We start from the raw sequence: 26,368 nt of genomic DNA on the forward strand, positions 1-26,368 counted from the left end.
AAAATCTCCACAAAATATCCCTTGGAATTTTATCGTACGCCTTTTCTAAGTCGATGAACATCTTATGCAAATCCTTCTTTCTCTCCATATATTGCTCCATCAATCTCCTAACAAGGTGGATGGCTTATGTAGTCGAACGCCCCGGCATAAACCCAAACTGGTTCTCGAAAATAGATACACTCCTCCTCACCCTTATCTCTACCACTCTCTAACTTCCATAGTATGGCTAAGCAGCTTGATACCCCGATGGTTATTACAATTTTGGATATCACCCTTGTTCTTGTATACAGGAACCATCGTGCTCTGCCTCGACTCTCCGGACATCTTCTTCGTTCAAAAATGATATTAAATAACTTAATGAGCCACTCCAAGACTGCCTTGCCCGCACTCTTATAAAATTTTACCGGAATTTCATCCGGCCCAGTCACTTTGTCCTGCTCATATTACGCATAGCCCCCTCAACCAATAATCCAAGTATGCAACCAAGTGATGTTTGTTTTGAAAAGAAAATCGAGCCGCTATCTGATAAGAAAGCATGTACAACTATTATCTTGTCAAAATTATTTTTTAATAGATTTTTATTCAGTAAGAACTTTCATTCTTAGAAAAAATCAAATAGTCCTGAAATATAACCTAAGTAATCGGCTTTAGCCCTTCATCTACCAATGACAAAAAGCTTATCAACTAGACCAAAGTCATTCTGGTATTTGGGGTATTTGTCGGTCGGTACGATACGTTATTTAGATATTTCGGTTTGATATTTTTGGTATTCGGTTTCGTAAAATGCTATAACAATACCGTAACTAATTAAATTCGGTATGATTCGTTTTTTCTCCTTTCAGTTTCGGTATATTTGGTTCGGTAACTTTGGCTTATTCAGTTTGAATACTAACTAGTGCATAGAGTTATAGACGGTAATATTCTTAATTAAAGTACTCAAAAGTACAAAACTAAAAATGTTTGTTGACAAAATTTTTGTCCAAAACCAGCAAATATCAACCTAGAGAGAGAAAACTTAGAGAAATATCGTGTTACTTGCTTAGAGTTAATTGATAAACTTAGAGAATAAAGGAAAATAAAATTTTAGATTTCTTATATTTATCTATATTATATTCAAAGCACGAAAGCCCTTAGTGAAATATCGTTCTCCTTTTTTACCCTTTAAAAACAGATTTTATACTGGACAAAATAGTAATTTAAGTTATTTTCCTAATATTTTGGACTTTAAAGTTAGCTAAAATTTTGGTAATCAAAATCCTTCCTTATTTAAATTATGTAAAAATCCTAATAGTTAGAAATTTAAACTCAAATCAAAGTTTACTTATATAGACTACTAACGAAAGCTAGGATGACAAAGAGAACAAACATTACGCGTTGGAACAAGTACAATCTTATTCTACAATTACTGTAAAAATTAAAAATTATACATATGCAGCCATTGTTACGGTAACTACTTTAATGCTTATTAGTGAAAACTTTATGAAATGCTAGATACCAAAGGAAGGATTCAATTAACAAAATCTTATGGATGCTCTAATAAAATGTCGTATCATTATATATTTTTTGGGTCAAATGTAGTAATTATATGGGAATTGCTGACCAATATTTAGGCGTTCTATCTTTAGCCAATAGCTTCTTAATCCTTGCATATTAGAATTATTTAACATAATTATAATATATTTCATATTAATTATTTTAATATTTAGGATCTGAAAATTAACTAAGATTTTTTTTATTTGAACTATGTAGAAATATTTATTCACTACTTTAAATAAATTAAATTTTAATTGCCTTATATAATTATTTTCTTATTTGAACGACGTAACATAATTATAATCTCTTTTAAGTTATAATTAAATATTTAAAATTGGAATAAACAAAAAATAAATTAGTTAATGTTAAAACCAAATAATTAAGTATAAAAATCCAATTCAATTATTTATCAAATTATATACATACATACATACATATATATATATATATATATATATATATATATATATATATATATATATATATATATATATATATATATTAAGGAGTATACAATAATTTTGATTTTATAATAAAAATATGTGCAAAGCGCGTACCATAAGACTAAAGAAGTAGTACTTAAAAAATATGCTTCATATTGGACAAAACAGTAATTTAGTTATTTTCCTAATTTTTAGGACTTCAAAATTAGTTAAAATTTTGGTTATTAAATTTTTCCTCATTTGACATTTGTATCTCTTTGTATAACGATATTAAATACACTAAATCCCCTTTTATAAATAAACTACAACTAATATTTATGGGTTGAGATCATTAATGAATTTACTACTTCTATTCTTGAACAAATAAAGTTCAATGTAAAATCTATATGAATGGAAATTTTTTAAAGCCTACGAACATTAAGGCTTCCAAAAATCCTACCAAATCTGGTGGTTATTCACCTAATATATAAAAGTTCACCAAAGGAAGTTTTTCTTTTTTCATTGATACAATAAATGACTTGATGTATTTTTTCATATATTAAGTTATTTATATTAGTTGATAAAACTTTGAGAAATTGTGATAAAAGCATATGAATTAACAAATATCCATACTTTTAGGATTTAATATTTGGCCACACAAATAGTAGTATTTTTCAAAAGATATATTCAAAGGATATTCTTTGAAAATTCACGTGAATCGATAGATCAAACCCTTATGTAGTTATGTAAAGTTGAATGACCTTTTAACCTTAAAAATAAGCACTTATTTTATACCATTTATGTACAAAAAATAAATACATATTATCAAATTCCTTAAAATACTTAATTAATAAAAGGACACTTAACAATTGTACATCAAGTTCAAATGATATAGTATCTAACTTTAGGGGAGATAAATATATTATTATTATTACATTCTTATCATTTAATTTATGTGTATCAATTGTATTCTATTAAATAATTCCAAAATAAATAAGAAACGGATAACTCTAATAACTTAATCGGAGGCACCAAAAGCGGAAGTTCAAAATCATCACCATTTAGTTTTGAACTTTATTAGAATAATAATTAAAACTATAAATTGCGCGTTAATAAGTAATTATACACTCATTATCATCATTTGCCCAAAACTATCATTTAAGTTTTCCCTAATATTTTGAAGTTTTTAATCAATCAAACTTTGTGCATTTAATCCTTACTTATTTGAATTGTATATAAATTCTTAATGTTAAATACACTATATAAATTTTTTTCTTATTTGAATTATGTAAACTTTTATTTTATAACTTAAACATAATTTTAATATAATACTTATCTAATTGTTTTAAACATATCATCAAGATGGGTACACGTGCAAAATGCATATCATAAGACTGGTGTTATAATAAATAAAATATGTATTGTATAATATAATATATATTTCGGTACAATATCGGCATTTCGGTATTTTATTTTTAAATACCAAATACCATACCTAATACTAATTTATTTTTAAACTTAAACCAAATACCATACCGAATACCAAAATATCGGATACCGAATATCAAAATTTTCGATTTCGGTATGGTAATTCAGTATTTACCAAATTATGCACAACCCTACTCGCACTTATTAAGGGTGTCATCTAGTGGTTAATAAATAATTTAAAATTATGAAAAACTAATATTATTGTTCAAATTCTATTAAAAAAAAAAACCATGAGCAAAGATTAATTTTAACCCGCGATCGAAGCTATTTACATCTGTTTGTTACAAAAGTATATCAAATTTATATATTTTTATATATAACATACTAGAAGGGTATATACGTACAATAAGATTATTCTGCAGTTATACATTGTCATTTTCTCAAAAATTAATGCTAGGTGATTTACTTCAAACTTGTATAAGTTTGATGCAAATTTATCCGGTACCTATATTGATGTAAAATAACATGTGCGTATTAGAACAATCAAATTGTAAAAAGGGAAATAAATAGCTATCACTCAAAAACTATTGTACTTATTTCTTTCTTGGACTAATCTATTTGGAACCGTTGTACCAAAGGATTGAAAATTGAAATCCTTATGTCTAAAGTTGTTACATAATCCTAATTGGTGTCTATTCAATTCAAAGATTTGTAGTTGGGAATTTTGGAGAAACCAATTTGGCAAAATAGAAAGGATATCAAACTATCAATGGCTTCTTTCAAGTTTTCTCCTTACACATATGATCACGTGATCTTCATGTGACCATTCTGCCATTTTAGGAAAGAGATAAACATTAGTGGGTGGATCATTTTAGTCACAAGCTATTTACATAAAAAACTATTTGGTTCATGAACAGTTTATAAGGACAAAAGTACGTGTCTTTTGGCTGTTAGAGAATATTCTATATAGACAAATTCAGTTATTACTCAAAATTTATGCAAAATGCCGAAATAAGAACTATATTCAATCTAAGTAATTCTGAATATTTTTTTTTGTTAGTGCAGTAGTGTTTGCCGTAAAGGATTAAGTATAATTAATTATTAACATCCTTTTGTTGGAACTGGAAATGTCAGTTGGATGTGGGTGTCTTTGAAAGCAATAAGATTCTCAACTAATACAGATAAGGTGTTTATTAAATTGTTTTAGTGGGTCCATTTTCCAATTAGCACAAATTAGAGGTTTGATGTTTTACCAGGAGTTTCTTAATGCAGCTAGGGACCAAATTAGCTTTTGGGGGAAAATGCTTATGCACACTGATTTATACATAGTTAAGTGAATGTGATAAATTGAGGGTACACATATATATCCTCTGTTAAATGTTAACTTGGTTTTTTTGAGCCGAGTATTTATCGAAAACAGTTTTTCTACTTTCACAAGGTAGGAGTAAGGTCTACTACGTACATACTATCCTCCCAAAACCTCACTTAAGAGATTAAACTGAGTATATTATTATAATTAAATATTAAATTGTATGTATAGCTATACATCATGTATTCGTCCACGTGTAGATAAATTTCTTAAGTACTACTACATACGCTAGGAAGTACCTCATTTGTTCAAATAAGGGGAGGACAAAATTACCCGGTGAAATTAGTTGAAATCCGATTATTAAAAAATACACTAGGAAGTATGATGTGACAGGGGCTGAAGCAAGTGGTGAGTGAAGGACCATTCTTGGTCGTCCTTTATTTGGTGACATGATTGTTATGTTACTGTATCATCCATGTTTGGTATGTAGATATTTCACCTTTGGATGAACTAAAGATGTTTGGCTATAGATGAAGTAGTATACATTAATAAGTTCCAAAAGTTCTAGGGAAGTGTAAAAGAGTTTTTATTTATTTATGATTCCAAGACTTCTCATCTTAATTTTGAGACTCTTAAAGCCATTTACACGTTACTTGCCTACTTATAAATTACCCATTAAAATTAATGAACGAACTTACATGACCTACCTCAAGTTCTCATCGATTATTGTAGTATTGCGTATACCTACTTATTAGCCGTTATCATTCTTCTTGTGATTTCTATTGTCCACTAATTCTTATTTATTTTATGAATGACTATAAGAATTTATGAAAAAAATAATTGCATGTGAAGAAAGAAAGCACTTGAAAATAGAGAGTTTTAGTTAAAGGTGTCAAGGTGCCGGGCCGGTCAGGGGTTTAGGAAAAGGGAACCAGCCGGTTTCATTATCGGGCCGGTTCCGGTTATTTTTTATCCGGTTTATCGGTTCTGGGCTTCCTCGGTACAAAATTTAACCGGAACGGTTGCGGGTCTAATGGGCCAGCCCTGACTTTTTTTTGTTGCTATTTTGTATAACAATCGTAATTTATATTAAGATAAAGTAAAAATATAAAACATTAAAAACTAACGTATAAAAATAATGTTTGAATAAATTTGAATGGCTTTAAAAGCCTTATATTTGAAAAATTCATTACGAATTTAAGATAATACAATGAACATGAAAAAAATATTATTTATAGTATAAGTTTTATACTGGACACTGGAGTGTTAATAACTTATATGTAAGGATCAAATTTCAAACTTCAAAGGACACTGGAGTGTTAATAACTTATATGTAAGGATCAAACTTCAAACTTCAAAGGCTTTCATAATTTCATTTCAAATTTTCATTACATAATAATACTTTAAATTAATCTAACAAACTAAAACATTAAATTTAAATAAGTCTAATAATTTTAAAATAACACAAATTGTCTTAAATCAACTTAAATACGAATTTTTGGAGGACGCTCAAGACAACTTTTCATATGCCTCCTTAAACAATATGTGCCCTCCCACTTTCGACGAAAATTTAAGACTCAGCCATAGTTCTTGCACTTTACTTTGTGAACTTCTTTATTTTCTTCTACCGCCTCAAAGTGTTCCCAAACATATGAGCGCACTCTAGAAGCACATGGCATGATTTAACTTAAATTGAGAATTTGGGTTTGAGAATTGAGAGATGAGTGAAAAATAAAGAAGAATGAGGGCCTATTTATAGTTTTTCAAAAGGCTAAATTAGTAAATAATAAAAGTATTATTTTTGAAAAAAATGCCCAAAAAGCTATTTTTGCAAATTAGCCGTTGGGCAACAGTCAAAATGGCAGCTGACCGTTGCCAAACGGTCAACTTTGTAAAATTATAAATCAAGAAATAGCCATTGAACCGGTCATGTTAACCGGTACCAAAAAATTACCCGGTACGGTCTGGTCTATGGGTGTTTAACGGGCGGGCTGTACACAAAAAAATCAGCCCGTCCGTTTAACTTTCCGGGCTATTAGCGGGTTGAATTAGGGGGCTGTACTTTTTCGAATTTTTTTTTGTCCGTCTGGGTTCGGGCTTAGTGGGTTGGTCCGGGCCGTGCTATATATTTTTTTAAGTAAATTTTATTTTTCTTATTCAATATTATTGATACTTAAGTGTTTGCAAATTTTTAAGGCTTAGAATTAAACTTTGAAGTTTAAAGTTTTAAATTTGAAATTTGAATTTTATAATTTTAAAATTGAAATTTGAAAGTAAGTGGCTACAAAAAATTATTTAATGAGACCAACAAGCAATATGTAAGGATCAAGCTCCGAAAACTTTCATTTGATATTTTTATTGAATAATATATAATACTTCAAATTAAGTTGCAAGTTTTTTTTTGATTTTGTTATTTTTGAACTTGTAAAATAAAAGTTTACAACAATTATAAAAAAAAAATAGTACATCACATGCTTTGCATCATTTTGTAAGTTCATCCATGTCAACATGAGGTTCTTGATTTCCGGCATTGGTTGAATCAGAACCATAAACCATTATATCTCCAATTTCTTGGTTCTCCGCTTCATCTACCTCGCCACACCCTTTATTTCGTCATTCTGATCTTATCCAATTTCTGAAGCATACTAGAATTTCCAAAGCGTTGCTGCCCAATGAATGACGGGTATCTCCTAGTTGATACTTTGCTTGGCTAAATACGCTCTCTGATGCGACTGTTGAAATCATCACACATTTAGCACGTCTCAAGCCAAGGCCGAAAAGAACATGAAATTGATTTGAGTTGCTCCTCCACCAACCCAATGATAGAAATTCTTTTGTGCGGGGCTCTGCTGACTTTTGCAAGTAGAATTGAAGTTCGTCAATATTCCTGCTACTGGTTTGTTGATACTCCCCTAGTGTAGACCAAATCAAATAATCTTCAACACCATCATTATCATCCAAAGCACTAGTCCCAGATGTTGAAACTGAACTTGAAGGAATATTTGCATCTACAACAGAAGAAGCATCAACAATTTTAGCATAATAATTATATAATATTTCTAAAATATTTGTGCAGATCAGAAATACAAGTGTCAATATCAGGAGTTTCAGTTGGTCCAATATCCATATAAGAATATAAAGCACTGATTAATTGACGATAAGTAGCCATTTTGATAGAAAGGTTTAAAATAGCACCAATTAGGTAAATAGGGGGAATTTGGTAGAAATATTTTTTAAACTTATCTAGCATAGATTCAACAATAGAAGTATATCCTTCTTTCTTCTTCAAATTATGTAGTAAAAGAGAAATTTCAGCAATATGAACTAAACCATTTGTAATAGTAGGATAATAAGCTTCAGAAAACTCAAGTGTAGCCACATAAATTTTTTGTAAAAACTTTATAACATCTTCAATGACATCCCAAGTTCTAGATGTTAACAAACGGCTAGGATCGATACAATGAGAATTAGCGACTTCAGTTATAGGTATTCTATATTTATCACAACATTTAGAATAAATAAGTATAATTTCATCTAGTAACTATTTTTTCAGGCATGAGTCTTGGTTGTAGTCCATAGTGTACACATTTTTCTTTAAATGCATTTAATTTAGCACTTCTATTATTTTCTTGAATTATACCAACAACTATTTTAACTAAAATGATATCATCTCTAAATAATTCAAGGTCACTCTTCACAATCAAATTATAAATATGATATGCATATTTAACATGAAATATTTCAGGAAGTGGTGGGTGTAGATACAATTTTAATATTGTAATAGCAGTATTGTTGTTATAAGCATTATCAAATGACACACATAAAACTTTTTCTGCAAGATTATAAAATATAGCAACTTCATGGATAGTATGACTTTGATCTTCATCATATTTAAAAACAATAATACGTTTTTGCATAAAAATTTTCAGGTGAACTTTCAGAAATATGTGTAAAGCTACTAGAAGAACAAGTACCACCTCTTGATCTTTTGAAAGTTTTCTTACTACCGCCTCTACTAGTGCACGCTTTTTTGGCTGCTCTAAATATATCCATTATGTAAATTAAATTAATAATTTTAAATAATAAAATAAGTGTACCAAAGAAGAGAAAGATATGGAACAAGTGTACCGGCATTCCGGATGCCGCACTAAATTTGATATCAAAAATCAAACTTCAATTGATAGATCGATACTTGATAGTTGATACTTGATAGTTGATACTACACTTCACTTGAATACTTGATATTTGATAATAATAATTTTGTAATGGCTAAACTAAATATTTGATGAAACTTGAAATAATAAGTAATTGAGAATTTAAGAACAATAATCAATAATATCAAGAGAGAATTGAGAGAGAATTAGAATAGTAAGAGAGTGAATTGTGAGGAAAAATAAAGAAGAAGGGGGGCTATTTATAGTTTTTAAAAGGTTAAAATTATAATTTATCAAATATTAGGGGTGTGTGGTCTATTTTCTTAAGGGGTAGGCCGAAATGGCCATTTCTGCAAAAAAGGGCGTTGGCCAACGGTCATATTTGAATTTGGCCGTTGGCAACGGTCCAGGAAAAAAAATTTAAAAAAAAGAAATTATAACGGATACCGGGTTGAACCGGGCTGTAGCCCGTTAAAAACCCGTTAACGGGTTAACGGGCTTAGCGGGTTCCGGTGTACCAGTATAAAAAAACTGTTCGTTTGAAACCTGCTCCCCGCCCAATCCGTCTCAGCCCGCCCCTACGCTACAGTACCGGACGGAACCGGGTTGCAAACGGGTCAGCGTGACCCGATTAACATGTATACTTGCCGGCCCCCCTAACTACCGGGCCAGCCCGGCCCGTTTGACAGCCATAGTTTTAGTACTCCACTTCTTTCCTTCGTTTTTTAATAGATTTTTTTTTTCTATTTATTTAGGGGGTCTAGGGATGGGGTATGGGTGAAATTGATGGCGTAGAAGCGTTTAATGATATCATTAGACTGTAAACGTATGTTGTGAGAGTCTGACGTGTTAAATGAAGATTTTTGCGGTAGAACTTTGTATTCAATAATTCTAAAAATTATTAAAGATCCTTAAACATGTCAATAGTTATTTTATTGTAATTTTCAATCATACCTCGTAGTTTTTGCATACATAAACATATATGACATAACATAAATCAAATCATACATGTCAAATTTTTATTATGATAATAGTATAGAAAGATATTACGGAAGACCTACCTAATTCAAAAGACATTATTGTAGAAGATTTACAAGCTTTGTAGTATGGGAAAAGAAAATAAAGCTTTCTACTAAAAATTATTTTTCTCCCCTTGTCGTAACTTATGTTACCACACTTTCAATGATGGAAAAACGTACACAATAAGGTAATGCTTGGGTAGAGAAATGATCAATTTATAGAATTTTAACTTAATCTAATACGTTCATCTAAGAACTAAATTAACGGTGGATTTGTTCATTATCAAGTATTCAAGTTATGGGTTTAACCTTATTGGGCTACACATAATAAAGAAATGAGTATTATCACTTTTAGCTCGCATCAGAAACTATTTACATATCCGAATTTCTCCAAGTGATATGGCTAGTACATTTAGGGCTATTTACTGTAAATTAACTTTTCCGGCCATCAACTGTTGTAAACTCTAATGGGCTGGCCATTTGTGTTTTTTTTTCCTATTCAAGAAGTCATGGATAATACCAATAAGAAGTTTTTGGCTTAGCATTGTTTATATGACTGATGAATAATCTCTTTACAAATTTAGTGATAATAGTATTGTTATAATTACTTAGTTACGTCTCTTTTTGATGCCAAAAGGAAAAACAGACGAAAAAGCTTTTTATTTATTTATTATTATTAAGTAGATACTTATTGAGGTTATCAACTTAGATTGTGTCAACTAAAATATATTGATGAACCTTGACCTATTGGTTAACAAACAAAGTGGAGCTGTTGAGCAAAATAAGCAGTATAAGAATAAGAGGGTATTATTTATTTATTTTCCCACTTTTTACATGATCTGATGAAACCTTGTCATAGTGGTTAATCAAGGTGAAACTGTTGAGATCAAGAAGTGAAGTGGTAGTTTTCTTGCCATTAAATGTTATGTGCATTTACTAAAATATACTCAGTTATACTAGATTTCTGCAAATGATTTCATTACAAAACTGGTAAGTTTCTGTGGAATTAAAAAATGTCTTATACAATTTTGTTAAATAGGATATCTTCAAAGTCTATAAATAATTTCTTTGATTTTTAGAAGCTTAATTAGATTTATATAGCGTATGCACCCCATTATATTTTTTTCCATATAAGGAAATATGAAGAAGCCAATAGGTGGTACTACTTGTCAGTAACTATTTTGATAGCATACCCCAAAGTAATAATTTAAAGACAGAATGGTTAAAAACCAAAAGTACAATGTACTACATTTTTGCGATAGTAAAAACAGAAGCTTACAAATGTTAGGGAATAGGGATCATGAGTTCGTTCAACAAATTATAGGCTGACTCCTGTTTGTTTTCAAATCCTTTACAGCTTCTTACACTATGTTTAGATTCGTTTTATAGTGTATTGTACTGTAATTTATTATATTGTACTATATCATTTTATGGATACAATGTCTAATTAGATTGTATCGTTTGCTACTGTTAAATAACAATTTTGTTGTTTGGTTTGACTATATCGTACTGTATTATAATTAATAAATTTACTAAAATACCCTCAATTGTTTTAAATAAAATTTATCAAGAATTACGTATAAAAATAATTTAAGAAAATTTCTTTCTACTAATTTATCACCAATTATGTAGCATGAAAACAAGAGCAAAACCTTGAAGGAAAAAATTAACTATCATTAGCAACAAAAAAAAATAATCTAAAATGATGGAAAGAGGTAAAGAAACAAACAGAGATTTGGATAAAAATAACGACACGGACCAACCCTGGAAAAGATGACGTAGACAAAGTATGTTTGGAGATTTGAAGTTAAAATAAAAAAAAGAAGAAGATAACGGATAAAATAGAATTATGAAGTAATAAGCAAGGGCATAATTGAAAAAGAAAATAGGAAATAATCTCACCACACCAAATCGTTGTTTCAGAAAATGGGGCTTTTGGTTATTCCGGAACAATGGATTTACAATACGATACAATCAATTTTAAATAAATAATCAAAACAAACATTGTTTTGGAATAATAATACAATACAATACAATACTAACAATCATCCAAACAAGCTGTTAAAGTCCTAAATCAACTCGGGCGCAATAGGAACCCCAGAAAGCTAAATTCTTCTCATATAATGCATTTAATAAAAAAGCCAGTGGTGGCATGGATCAGAAAATTCCCCTCTGGAAAATATGTAAAAGCTAATGAATTAAGGGTTTGACACCCGTTAGAGCTTTTGACTTTCTCCCATTTTATTTCATTTCCAGAGACAACTCATAGTGATAAGATTACATATAATAATATTCATACAATAGACCTTATGCATGCAGAAAACTTGATTTTATGCGTGCAGAAAACTTAATTTTACAGGGTTCCAGGTTAGAGGTCCTAAATTGTGTGAAACATATAAATATATCATTTCACTAAATCTATAGTGAAGATTTTCCTCATAAATCAAAAAGAGTGAAGAAATTACGATGAGTCTCCAACTGAGAGGAAATCTATAAAGCGCACTGGAGCCTTGCTTTGTAGGGAATTATCCCCAGCTTCTTGTTCCACTTCCTCATCACCCCTTCTTGTAATATTATCCTCTACCACTTCACTTTTATTTGAGCCTGTATTCACTCGTAGAAAGTCATAGCATTGCATTGCTTCATTCTTGCCTGCAATTTCCACACCTAATAGTTAGTTTTATCGAGAATAAAAACTTTCGTCAAATCGAAGATAATTAAGTAAACAAAAGTATGCTCTACCTCTAACATGCATATTAAGCTTTTCTAAGAGATGGTCACACTAGTGGTTGATATAACATATAATCAACAAGTTCAACGGAACATAGCATTTTTAATATAGAATATAAATATATACTATATGAAAAATAATCACTAAAATTCACAATTTTGAGATTTCAAAACTGTAACGAGTTCAATGATAAGAACTTAGAGATTGAACCTATTAACTTTAAATTATGAAATCGTCTTGTAGTCACACAGTATAACAAGTCACATGACAACACTGGAAAAATATCAAAAATATCGAATCAAAAAACTAAGAGCAAATTAACCATGAATGTATACCTTCATCCATCTTCAAATGATGAGCTGGAAGGTGGTTGAAATGAAGTTCTTTTGGATAAAGGGAATTATTATTAGTGATGAAAGGATAATAATTAAATCTTCCTAATAATTGCTGATGATCAATAGAATTATTGGAACTTGTTTTTCTCATGATATCGTGGCTCGGCGAAGTTGTTAATATGTCTTGTTGGCTTGTTGATTTAGGGGCAGCAGCAATATTCCTCATGGAATAAATCTTAGATCTTTCTCTGCATCTTCTGGACATGATAACGTGCCAATGATTTTTCACAGCATTATCAGTACGACCTGGAAAAAGCCTAGCAATTATAGCCCATCTATTCCCATGAATTCTGTGAGAGGCAAGTAGTCTTTCTTCTTCCTCTTCTGTAAATGGGCTTCTGTTAATTCTTGGATCCAACTGATTGTACCATCTCAACCTACAACTCTTCCCTGAACAAAATAAGGATAACATCAATATTAATAGAGAGCTTCACTTTGATAGACAGTATAAACGATTTGCATAATATATGATCATTTAAATGATAATTATATATAGGAACGTACTGTCCATAAAAATAAAATAAAAAAGATTAGAAAACAAGAACATAAGTCACGATAACAGCTACAAAATGTTAGAATATAATAATAGGGTAAAAACTCATTACATTGTCGATCTATATATAAGCTAAATCTCCTAATATGAATAACCTTAACATAATAGTTGTGTGTACGTACCCTAATCAGTTGCACCTCATGATAATTGTACCCCTTAAATTAGCCTACTTTTTTCTCGTTTTCCCTTCATTTTCTTTAAGACAAAAAGAAGAGGAAGACAAATGATACTTGAATGAGGCCAATAGAACTAATAACGTAACTAATTAGTAGACATAAATCATGTAATAAAGAAGACCTTAAGGTAGAAGATGATACCTAGTTGACAATTTAAAGGAAAAAGTAACTAAAGATGAATGTAAGTCTTTTTTTTTCTTGGAGATATAAGACGTGCATGGGTTGCTATAAATTTCCTATTTCCAGTCATTCCTAGCATATGAATTTGATGTTCAACCCTGGGTGATATATGGCTGCGCGCCCTATAGCATCGCGAAGCCTATATGGAATACAAATACATAAAAAAGAACATGGAAAATTAAAGAATACATACTACTATTAGTCGTAGATGTTCAGTACCTGATCTGCCTTGCAAGTTTTCAGCAATAGCATTCCAATTATGAGGTCCATATTTAGCGACTAACTCTCGGAGTTTCTCATCTTCATGAGGCCTCCAATGCCCTCTGCTACACATTATATTATCGATCAATTAATCTCAAATCTCTAAACCAATATAGAGAGTACTGTTTAGAAACCCTATATATATATATATCCTCAGATTAACTGATCTCAACTATATACAGGTGCCCTTTTCTTCTTCTTTATCGTCTTTCCTATCCAACTTCTGCAAGTAGTGTAGGGTGCACCTAATTAGAGAAACAAGATACAGCAGTACACCAGGAAAACAGTACATCAAATTAAGAGTAAATTTTAACCTAGAAAGGAGAAAAATAGAAAGTTATGTTAGCAGAGAAGAAACCAGATGTACACAATATAATCTGACGATATATAATAGAAGATCGAAGATATTTGAGAAGCGGTTTCCGTTAGGAAGTCGAAGGGTTTGGAGTCTAATTTGGACAGAATTGGTATACCTGCGATTGATGCCAACGTTTAGGCTAACAAACAAACGACCTGATCTTTTAACATATTAAAGCTTTAGTACTTTTGCATCAACTCAGTGGATATATCAAAGAGAGAGAAGCTAAGGATATATGGTTGCGTAGGTGGGTGAGTTTTGTTCTGCTTTCAACGTCCTTACAAGTTTTTCTAACCTACATGACGCCTGCTCATAACCCACCTACGGTAATCCACCTTTTAATTCCCCTCCTCTAACTACAACATAACTCCCATAAAACAATATAATAATATCCATCCGCATGAGCGGAGCCAGCCCGGGTTCGGCCGGTCCACACTCTATATTTGTTTTAAAAAATTCATTAAATGTGCTTAAATTATTAATTTAGAACCTAGTAACTTAAAAAAACTAAAATTCTGAATCCAAAAATTTCAAATCCTGGCTCCGCCTCTGCAACCATAAGTACCATACATAATCACAAGTCATCTATTATGTATGGATTAATGCCAAAACTAAATGAAATTTAAAGATTCTTTTATATTCTAACTATTTTAATTTACACGATATATAGTTTAAAAGAATTTACATTCAGGAAAATAGGTAAATTACCTATCTTATCTACAAAATATTAAATCTCATTTTAATGGAAAAATATATGCACATATCTTTTGGTTGACATAGTGATGGAAAAATATATGCATATATATATATATATATATATATATATATATATATATATATATATATATATATATATATATATAGTGCAAAGAAGTTTTACACGATTGTATAATTAAACATGTTGTAGTTATTGGGTATAATAAGAGCAGATTAGTGACCTGCAGGTAACCATGGTAAATGACCAGAAACATTGTCTTGATCGAATTTTTCATCCTTCTGTAATTAGTTTTAGTATTGTTATTGAAAAATCAATTCAACGACTATTTCTTAGCCATGTTAACGAACATATAGAAAACATGTTAGTTTAATTAGGAAATGTTACATTCACACATGACATCCGCATTCCATTAACTTAACATGAAAAACAAAAAAGAAATTAAAGGGAGTCATATTGCTGATATGGGCATTTACCCTCTTAGTCATGGGTCATCTAACAACAATGATGCTGCTAATTGACTAAACAAAGAACTAATGCTGCTTTTTCTCGTACTCGTTAATAATATTAGAGTTCCAGTCTCCGGTTGTCAAGTTCATCTCAACAAAATAGTTCCTATTCCAGCAGTATTAGGGCGGCTATCTTATTTTAATCTATTAAAAAAGAACAAATTTAAAAAGTTCAATACATTTAAATAAATAAATAAATAAAAGACATATATAGGGATTAATTACGTCGTATTCAGAAATTAATTGGTAACCGATGTTGAAATTAAAACCATCTTGTTAAAATTTCAGAATAACGAAAAACTTTTGTTGACTTGTCATACCTACATAAGAGTCCTTTCAGATTGTTGGCCTAACATTGGTCTATTAATATTTTATTTATGAGAAACTGGTTTGTTAGGAAAGGAAGTCTCCTTCTTAATTCATCTCTCAACCTACATCTGTAAGCAAAACTGATCAGCTTCTATGTCATATCCACTTAGTCCTTCTCATTTTCCTACCCAACAAACAGTTTAAAAACAGTGTCTTCACAGAAGTCGACATTAAAGTTATGCCAAAGGTTCAGATAAAAGTTTATGATTTTTATTGAATATTCACTGTAATTAAGTTTGAAACACAGTGTAACTATCGGTAAGTTCATGCTAATACAACCGAGTGATTGCTGATTAATTAGGGTCGATAGGCATTCACAAATGATATCTTTTTTTATCCATGTGACTATGAGGTCGGAGTCAGTTCGCGCGCCCTATAGCATTTTTTATATAGTTACCGAGTAATAATTTCGTCCACCAAAGCTAGACAAATAAAAAAAAATTACCTAGTATTTTTTTCTTCGTTGGAATTTGAACTTTCAGAAAAGGATTTCTGCGGCATGATAAATCGACGTACGTCAGTACATGGCAAAAGCCTAATTAGCTTCATAAAAAAATGAAATTCATTTATGCATATATGTGTTATTCATGATATTATTGGACTTGTTCTCGTCTCTTTACCAGTTTTACCTACTTTTTCTTCACGCGCTGCTCTTCCTTGATCTCTTAGCGGAGTCAAGATTTAAAGTTTGTGATTCAGAATTTTAGTTTTTTTATTTATTGAATCCTAAATTAATAATTTATACATGTTAAATAAATATCTTAAGAAAAATATAAAATTTGAACTAAAACTATTGAATTTTACCGAACCCGCTTTCGACACTCTACCTTCACCCATTATTACTGTATTCATTTTCCTTTTTGATGATTCATGCATGGAAACTATCAAATTATCAATACCACCCATGGCGTCTGATCATTATGATGCAGGGATCTATACGTCTAAAGCTTCATACCTGAAAGTGTTCTTCTATGTAATAATATATTGTATTTGTCCTTTTACTTAAAAGGAAATTCTGTGTCTTTTCTCCTGAAAGAACAGACAAAAAATGAGAGAATAAGCCAAATTTCCCAGATCATCAAAATTTTAAGTACAAAATGATCGACTAATAGTCATCTAAGTGGGCGTTTGGACATAAGAGTTGTAAAATTTAGGGAAAAAAGTGAAAAAAATTTTCCAAGTGAAAATGGTATTTGAAAACTAAAGTTGTGTTTGAATATGAATATAATTTTGGGTTGTTTTTGAATTTGTGAGTGATCTGAAGTGAAAATTTTGGAAAACAGTTTCTTGAGTTTTTTAAATTTCGAAAAATTTCAAAATTCATCTTCAAGTAAAAATTGAAAATTTTAGGACCAAATAATGATTTCGGAAAAAAGTGAACAGTATTTGGAAAAAGTGAAAAAAAATTCATGACCAAACGGGCCCTAAGTGAGTTGTAGCTACCTTTATCCACACCAGGCATTTTATGTTGTTTTCCTATGAGATTATAGATGATTAAAGTGCACTATCAGGAGCAGAGCAGCGGTACAGGTTCAGACGAATCAAATAATTTTTACTTAAAGCCTGTATTTATATTAGATTTGTTAAATATATATAAATAAGATAGCTGAGAATGACAAATTTAAAATTTATAAACTTCAAATACCATCAACCACACGGCAATTTTAGGAATTTCCGGTTTCGAAGTTTACTCGTACCTACAAAGATTCATTCCATTACTTTACAGAAACTAGTTCGCACACGTGCGCACGTTGCACATGAGCAATGAAAAAATGAGGAAATAATTTTCTAATTACTTTTAGAAAAAACTGAATGAAAACTATAGAAAATTTACCACACAGGATTAAAAATATGACAGTTAATGCTATTTTGCGAAAAAAAAACAAAAAAACATATAAATTTAATTCTTATTTGTTGTGGTGTAATCTAGGGAATAGCGTGTGTAATGTGTATGTTCACCTAAGTAATATGTTAGCTTGTCTGTCCATCAGATCGTTGTCTACACATTCTTCACCTGAATTAAAATATCGAGTTTGAAGCTATTTAAGCTTCTCAACTGCAAATTGCTAACTGAAAACTAACAGCTTAACCATTTGCAAGTTAAAGTTTATTCTTGGCATTAAATTAGGTGTACACCTACCTGACCTAATTAATTATCTATTCTCATTAGGAAATACTCCTCTCTTGAAGTCACGACAATAATTTGTTATTCAATCATCATCTTCATCAAATTCCAAGATTAGATTTTCTGTTATCTGATTTCTTCGTGAGAACACTCATATGAAAAAATTAAACGCGGATAGTAGACAAAGTTGTGGTCTTTCGAGTATAAGTTATTGGTTTTTAGCTTATGACTGTTAGGTAGATGGATATTGTTATGAAAATAATGTGAGCTTAGTACGAAAAAGTTGAAAACTATGCTGTATAGTACTTCCCGTATGTGAGACAAAAAATACAAGGGATTACATCATTTATTTAGGAATTTATTTCTGACACTCAAGTTGCTTAAAAAGTCTGATTAAAGTGTACGTTTCGAGTAAAATTTTGAAAAATAATGTGGTCACCTACTCGAGTCTGAAGCTACTTTAGTAAATATTATTTGTATTATCAGTCGATACAAACCAAAATCTTAAATATTTTGAACAATATTTGGTTGAAGTTGTAGAGAAAGTATTTGAAGTTTACTATTCTTGAAGGTGAAGTTGAATTTGAAAAAGAGTGTTTGTAGATATTGAATTTCAGTATTTGCAAATAAGACGAGCCTACCAGTTTGGATATACCTATTACACCAATATTTTAACTATTCAGAAGGTGGTACAGTTGAAGTATATTTGAAATCGGAAATAACATAGAGAGAGGAAGCTTAAGTCAAACAAAAGTTTCTCACTTTAAGAGATGAACGTCAGAATATGTTCAACGATATGACAATTTGTACCCTAGACGAATTAGAATCTTAATCACAATATCATTCTAAAATGTATGATAGTACAGATAAGAATTAAGATGCTGAAATTAGGGACTTCTATTATTAGCAAGTGGAAGTAGTCATTTTTATCACCACCATATTGACAACTGCACCAACTACCTTCTCTTTCGGCTTAATTAAGTGTGGATTAGTGCAAAAATCCAATTAATCCACAATGATAACAACATTTTGTTGTGTCCAAATTTAATTGATGGAGCGCATTTTATCCTAATAAGAATCGACCCCAAGAGAGAGATGTGGAGAAAGTCGTCCTGACTACTGAAAATATACTGAGAAAATAGGCAACGGGAAGAAAATTGTGCCATCTTGCACAAATATGATGGGGATTTGATGTTGTCCAGTTCCATATACCACAATATATTTAATTCAAACCACAAACAAAAAGGTAGAGTACATTCCACAACCTAACACGTGGAAAAAAAGAAAAAGGATAAAAGGACAAAAATTATAGCAAGAAAGTTTACTTATTGAGATATGAGGACACAAATAAACTTTTATTACTCAATCATGATGAAATATACATTTTTCACCTCATTTTTGTTTGAGTTTTAAGTAATAAACAGTGTAAAGTTTTTTTACACTGTCAGATTACCCAAAAATTATCTACATGTAAGCTTACTTAAAAATTATCTACAGACTACACTGTGTACCTGATCTGATAGTACACATATGACTTGGTACGAGCCTACAAACTGTAACGTTTTCAATATAAAAATCGCCTTCACTAATCTGTTTCTGCAAATTTACAATTCATATGGAGATATCCACTGCCTTTTAACTTGGAAGGTTAGAAGAAGAATCGATTAAAATAACTTCAACTAAAAATGTTCATCCAAAGAAGACTATTTGTCACTTTGATAACCAACTGATAGTAAATTGGCTTACATGTGGTATAACCTGTAAGAATGAGTGTCCTATGGGCTTAACAGACAATAAATTAGTATACAGAAAAAACATCCTATAGACAGAAAAGATAATGAAAGATCCAAAAGACAATTGAGACGAATTTAGCCACCAAACAGTTAATCACTAAGCTAAGGTGCCAGCTTGAAGTTGATGCTTACAATGCAGATAGTTCTACTTCCTGATTGCACGGCCGATATGCCACAAATGTGCCATCATTTGAGAAGGAACCAGGATTAAAGCATGTAACTCCTGTGTACCTGAAAGCCTTCTGCTCACTTTTGTCCCCCAACACTATCTGTTTGGAAACATCAGATTTTCAGGTCATAATAGAATGAAGTTCTCAACTTGAGACAACCTATTAAACTATTTAACCATGTGTATCATTGTGAAACAAGATCACAACTTCAGTCAAAATTCTGCAATCAGATATGTTCTAGTATTATACTTTAGCCCCCAAAAGGAAGAAGCAGTCGGCTTTACAGCAATTAGGAAAACCTCTGAGGTGTCAAAAGTAAAACCAAATCTTGAAACTTCAATTGCTAGTGCAATCTAGTTTCTCAAGTTCAGAGTAGATATAGGTGATTTAGCATTACAGCTTAAATAGGAACATATATGTGCCTATCATAAAACATCGGCTGATGGAGGAAAATAAATTTTAAAGAAACAGCGGTTTTTACAAATTCTATATACACAAGAAAGAGGAAAGTACCGTATGCGGGGTTGGATAAAGGTGTAGACTGTGATCATAATTCCAGATAATGGGTTGACCTGTCAAAGGAAGGGGGCAGAGATGGCTCTGATGTATTATCGTCGCAACAAGCTGCAAGAAATAAAATGAGCACCCTCAATTTCAGTGATCTATGATGCCAAAAGAAATCCAAAATTAAGAATATGAAGACAGATCTTACATGCTCAAATGGATCACTGGTTTCTTCTGTTGAGGGAGGTATCAAACATGACCTTCGCATTCTATAAAGCAAATCTTGGCGGAATAGTACAATTTCTTGGGTATAAAACTTGATTCTGTTTCAACATGAAAAAGTTAGGAACACATCACTTCATCTATAATATGATACACTAACATTTCAGCAGAAGATGCAATTCTTTGTGGCACAAAAGCACCCAGAATGCATACAACATTAACATGACAGATTGTATGACTTCTTGAAGATTTTGATTATGCTCATTTTGATTGGGCAAATGAGGGAAGATCTTGTTAACAGAATTGAAAAATGGCTAAAAGTTTAAGCTCTTGCTGTTTAATCAAAACTCAGTTTGCACCAAGCAAAGGATACCTGCATGGGTTACTGGAGAATATTGCATTGGGAACATATTTCTGAAGTTCTTCAGTTAGGTATTTGGGCAAAGGACATCTGGGTAAGACTGTTGAAGGACCTGGAGAAGCAAGAGAAAAACTTAGCATTTTTTTACTAAGTTGGTAAAGAAGCTTAAATGACAAATGGAGATGATTTATCAACACACCTACATCATCAGGACCAGGGATAAACAGAAATCGACTATGCTCTTTTAGTCGTTGGTGCGAGGCAATCATTTGCCCAAGCTTTCCAAACTGAACCCTGAGAATATTATGTTTATTTGTCACTTCCTTTACCAACAAATAAGTAATAACCATAGTAGTAATACGGCTAAATTTTAAGTTTGCACTTGCCTGAGACTTGAGATTGACTTGAAGGAAAGATTAAATGGCTGAGAGCAGAAATTCCCCATGAGGACAAATAAAGAAGGAACCACCTCTACATTTTCATAACCATTGAGGATAGTCTCCAGATTTCCCAAAGTCTTCTCTAAGGATAGGCGAGAATCATGGATCAGGCAACCATAACCAGTCCAACGTATTAAAACAAGAAAGAGAGGGTTACAAGAGCCAAAAAGAAGCATATATACCTCCTCATTGTCCAGCCAGATATCAGATAGTATAACAAACATGTCATTCACAGCTTTTTTCTCCAGCTCTGCAAGTCTAAGCTGTTGCAGAAGTTAGGGAAGCTTCATATCCATTTTTAGCTACAATGAATAGTTTTGCTATGGTATTTTCATTTTTCTATTATTGAACCAAGTCAAAGGATACAGTTTCCTCTTTGGTAAGAATACCACCACCAAAGAAGTCTAGTCCTGAAAAAAATGCCATGGACTTTTCTCTGTCCTCTAATGGAGGAAATCCACATGTCCTGACCTGCACGATACTTTTAGAAAATTAGCTACAGTATAATTAAACCACCTTCATATTAACATATCCAAAACTCAGCCCAAAATTTTGGCACTAAATCTTATGCGTGGCTTATATCACTTTTGGTAAAATAATTGCCTAAAGTTGCTAACCATCAAAAATATTAAAGCATGTCAGCTTAAGCAAGCTTCATTGATCTTATTCTTCACTTGTATGAATAGGAATATAAATTGGTTCTAAATGAGCGGATCTCACTTCTCATGCAGTTAGTTCATCATATGATGATAAGAAACTAAAAGAGCAGACTAATGAAACTCCCTCAGAGCCTAGCACCACAAGGTATGAAAATTGAGAATGCTACTAAATATTTATAGGCTTCTTCTCAATGTACTTATCTAGTTTCAAACTTGTATTTCAAAGAAGAGATTCGGTACAAGAATGGACCTGAAAGACACCATCCAACTGCATTTCACCTTCTGCCAGGACGATTGTATTTTCCGCAAAGAAACCTGTGGTTATCTTGTACTGCAGGTTATGGATGAACAGCATGTTATTGCAAATACTGTTAACTCTAAGAGACAACTTTTAAGCATTGTTATCTACAAAGAGGGAACGGATTCATTGAGCTTTCCTTCTATTATAAGATGGACCACATCAAAAGGCATAATCCATACATAACGGAGAAGTGAAATTATAAACGCTAAAACTAATTACAGGAGCAATTTCTAAAAAGCAAAATTGCAACCAAGGGTTTTAGGAAAAGAAGCATATATGGTCTGCGTACACACTACCCATAATATTGGGTGTGTTGTTGTTGTAAGCATATATGGCATAAACAAATGGATTAGTTCTTAAGACCACTAAAGAGCTAAAGAGAAATAAACAATCATGGGTAGCGATTCAACATCAGAAGAGAAAAACTAGTGAAGGTTAACTATTCAGATTCAAGTATATTGTATTCTACTTCATTGCAGTAGCACAGTTCTTGTATCAACTATTACGAGCAGTGAAATGAGATAAAACGTCTGAAAAGGATATTGCACTAGATAAATTAACTTCAACAGCTGCAGTAAGGTCTTCCAAGTAGAAATGATCATCCTCCAACTGAGATATTACACCCATTATCCATCTTCTCCCTACCCGCCCAACAAGAGATTGAATGGGAGATATCTGCAAACAAACATTTTCCTACTGTGAGCATCATTTTGCACAGAAACTTGAGAAACACAGGCCTGCAGTCCATCTAGAGAGACGTGAATTTAAACTAGGATCATGATTGCTACTCACCTCACAGCTGCCATACTCTGAAGTAGGGGCATCAAAAGCAAGGGTTGAAAACCGTGGATCACGAGATAACCTCTGGAATAATAAGAGGAATCTATCCTTATATAAGGTGGCTTTTGCAGAGGCATCACCGTGAATGGAAAGCCGCCCTGTGTGCCTACACATAGAAAAGGAATTCTGGTTTTAACTTGAATTATAAGGCACAGGAGCTCTAACTAGCTAAGTAAAACATGCAACTTGAAAGAAAACAGTGCTACAAACTTTTGTATCCAGTTATTTTGGTACTGAAAATCTTGTTTTTGACCAAGATTTGAACTAATTACTGTAATATAATAAAAATATAATATAAGGTTTTGGTTTCCTCAACTTTTATACCAGTTCAAAAAGAGAACTAACTTTTCAGTACATCAATTCCTAAAAAAACATCAACTTAAACAAGTGGAAAAGGTGTCTCAGACTCTAATTAACTTCCAATGAGACAGCTCCAGTTACAATTAAATTCTGATGGAACAGTTAAAGTTCTTTAAAGTCAGACAGTAAACATTTTATAGTTTATGCTTACTTCACTAATATTGGGTAAACAAAAATTCTCGAATTTATTTGGAATGCAGTAGCTCAACCAAACATAGGATCATCATGTGGCTAGCTACACAAGGTAGACTGCTCACTAAGGAGAGGCTAACTAAACTTCACATACAAGTGGATGATGACAAATGTAGTTTGTGTGCTGATCAAGTAGTGGAAACAAGCCAACATCCGTTTGTGGACTGTCCATGGTCCAAATTAATTTGAGACCCCCTAATGCATTGGGCAGGACTTAAAATACAACCAGGTGAAATAAAAGGAGTTTTGTACAAAATAAAAAGGAAGAAATGGCAGCAGGTAAAGAAGGAAGTCATAGCTGCAATCTGGGCAGCAATAGTATACCACATTTGGAGGACTAGGAACTGGAAAATTTTCAGAAGTGTAAATGTAAATGCTGAGAGTATTGTCACACAGATGAAAAAAGAGATAGTAGATAAAGTTGACCTGTTTAAACAGTCTAGGAAAGGGCAGAGGTGCAATGTTTTGTTTCAGAGATTGTTGTGTAACTAGTGGTTACTCTGAGGCCTGATCCAAATCTCTCCTCCTAGAGAAAGTTTTGTGTTCTAGGTGCTTTATAGGTGTGTATACTTATTGTTTGTTATCAATGGTAATTCACAGTGTTACCAAAAAACAAAAAAAAAACTTCAAATCTTAGTCCTTTTCTTTCAGTTTTGCAAGAGGCTGTTAGAGGTGTTACCTATGTCTAAGCTATAAATAATGCAGTAGAGTTCTCAGTTAATCAAGTAACTTTCATGAGTTAATGTGAGAAAACAAACATTTATAGAATAAAGATTACTGCTTACTCAACAGAGGAAAAAAATGGATAAAAGAGTAGGGTAGCATACTCGTGAAAGAACTTCTTAACAGGATCGTATCGGAATTTAGGAACAATAAAAGCATCAGTAATACGAAGGGCAGAAGCAGATGATGAACTGGAGCTAGGGTTCTCCTCAACGGCGGCTTCTGCCTCCAATAAAAGACTCGCCACTTTATGAACCGGCTCTCTGTCCAGAATCGCTGATTTCACTGCCCGAAATCAAACAAAATTGAACAATAATAAGTAGAACAAACAAAAAATTAAGAAGGAAAACAAAAGGGGGTAAATTTTGATGTACGGACAAGAGAGATGGTGCAGCTCATCGAGAAGGAGTTCAAGAGCGTCGTCGAGGGCATCGGAAGGAAAATGGGAAAGGAAAGAGAGGACTTCGGAAAGAGCGTCAACTTTGAGAGAGTAACCCCTCATCTTGAACTTCCTCTGTACTTTGTTCCTTACAACTCCGCTCATCTTTTGCAGATTTTGGTTCTCAATTCACTCTCTGTTTCTGGACCTGTAGATTTTCGTTTGCAATTCTCTCTCGCTGTTTCTGGATCTGATATCAGTTGGTGTGGGCGGGAGACGGCACTGGCTTTTAGGTATTTGTCTGCGCAATTTTGGCGGGAAATCCATCATTGTAAGATTACTTTATATCGTTTCCAGTTTTCTTTCTTTTGACGGGTATGGTATGCTCCGACACAAATATGATTTTTATTTCAGAAATTATATTGGAGGAATAATTGCCAGTACACTAGTACTATATTTTAAAAGGAAAGAGAGGAGTAGATTGCATTTTTGGAATATATTTTTTTTACCAGACTTATAAGGAAGAGTTTAAGTTTATATGCTGATAGGGTAATAGTTTTTTTACACAATTACATTATATAAAGTAAACTTTGATAACTAGTGAAATTATTAATTTGAAAAATAAAATAAGTAACCATTATAAATTAAATTGCACTAATAATATAGTATATTTTTTATTATGATGTAAGTGAATATAATTAAGCCCAAAAGAGTTACTACTAAGAATATTAAGCTAAAAATAGAGCTATCAAACGGGCGGGGCTAGCCCGGTTCCGGATCGGCCCAGACCGATTTTAGTCCGGACCGGACCAATCCGGTAGTAAGGGGCCGGGCAAGGCTGGGTTGGGACAGGGACCGGACTGTGCCGGGTAGTTTTTTGGTACCGGTTAACCGGACCGGTACGATCCGTTATGGTCAAGTCACATTCAATGGCTATTTTTTGATTTATTTTTTTAAATTTTATCAAGTTGACGATTGTTATACAAAATACAAAAAAAAAAAACGGCCCGACCTATTAGACCCGGAACCGTTCCGATTAAATTTTATATGATCCGAAACCCGGTAAAAAATAACCGGAACCGGCCCGGTAATGAAACCAGCCGGTTCCCTTTTCCTCAACCCGTGGTCGGCCCGGCCCGACCCCTTGACACCTATAGCTGAAAATAATGCCTATTAGAAACTAAAAT

The 26,368-nt window shown here is 32.1% G+C and overlaps 2 protein-coding genes across 4 annotated transcripts; both read right to left on the reverse strand.

Moving 5' to 3' along the window:
• Window positions 1-12,081: 12,081 nt before the first annotated feature.
• LOC107789469 (transcription factor MYB54-like) lies at window positions 12,082-14,872 on the reverse strand. 3 transcript variants are annotated; one of them, XM_016611288.2, is made up of 4 exons: window positions 14,635-14,872; window positions 14,120-14,384; window positions 12,932-13,381; window positions 12,082-12,517 (listed from the first exon to the last, which is right to left on the reverse strand). In XM_016611288.2, exons 2-4 carry the CDS (start codon window positions 14,232-14,234, stop codon window positions 12,327-12,329), a joined length of 756 nt encoding a protein of 251 aa, XP_016466774.1. In that variant the 5' UTR covers window positions 14,235-14,384; window positions 14,635-14,872; the 3' UTR covers window positions 12,082-12,326. The 3 variants fall into 3 exon arrangements, with proteins under 3 accessions (XP_016466774.1, XP_075107921.1, XP_075107920.1); XM_075251820.1 differs by having other exon boundaries at window positions 14,120-14,406; XM_075251819.1 differs by lacking the exon at window positions 14,635-14,872 and having other exon boundaries at window positions 14,120-14,616.
• Window positions 14,873-19,870: 4,998 nt separating this feature from the next.
• On the reverse strand, window positions 19,871-25,521 carry LOC107789473 (DNA polymerase epsilon subunit B). Its single transcript, XM_016611293.2, has 13 exons — window positions 25,181-25,521; window positions 24,907-25,087; window positions 23,480-23,633; window positions 23,231-23,362; window positions 22,637-22,714; window positions 22,094-22,198; window positions 21,910-21,990; window positions 21,674-21,804; window positions 21,487-21,581; window positions 21,300-21,399; window positions 20,913-21,027; window positions 20,714-20,824; window positions 19,871-20,299 (listed from the first exon to the last, which is right to left on the reverse strand). The coding sequence occupies exons 1-13, from the start codon at window positions 25,344-25,346 to the stop codon at window positions 20,159-20,161; spliced, it is 1,590 nt and encodes a 529-aa protein (XP_016466779.1). The 5' UTR covers window positions 25,347-25,521; the 3' UTR covers window positions 19,871-20,158.
• Window positions 25,522-26,368: the final 847 nt, after the last annotated feature.

The sequence above is a fragment of the Nicotiana tabacum genome, chromosome 4 (genome assembly GCF_000715075.1).
Source record: "Nicotiana tabacum cultivar K326 chromosome 4, ASM71507v2, whole genome shotgun sequence".
NCBI classification, from domain to species: Eukaryota; Viridiplantae; Streptophyta; class Magnoliopsida; order Solanales; family Solanaceae; genus Nicotiana; species Nicotiana tabacum.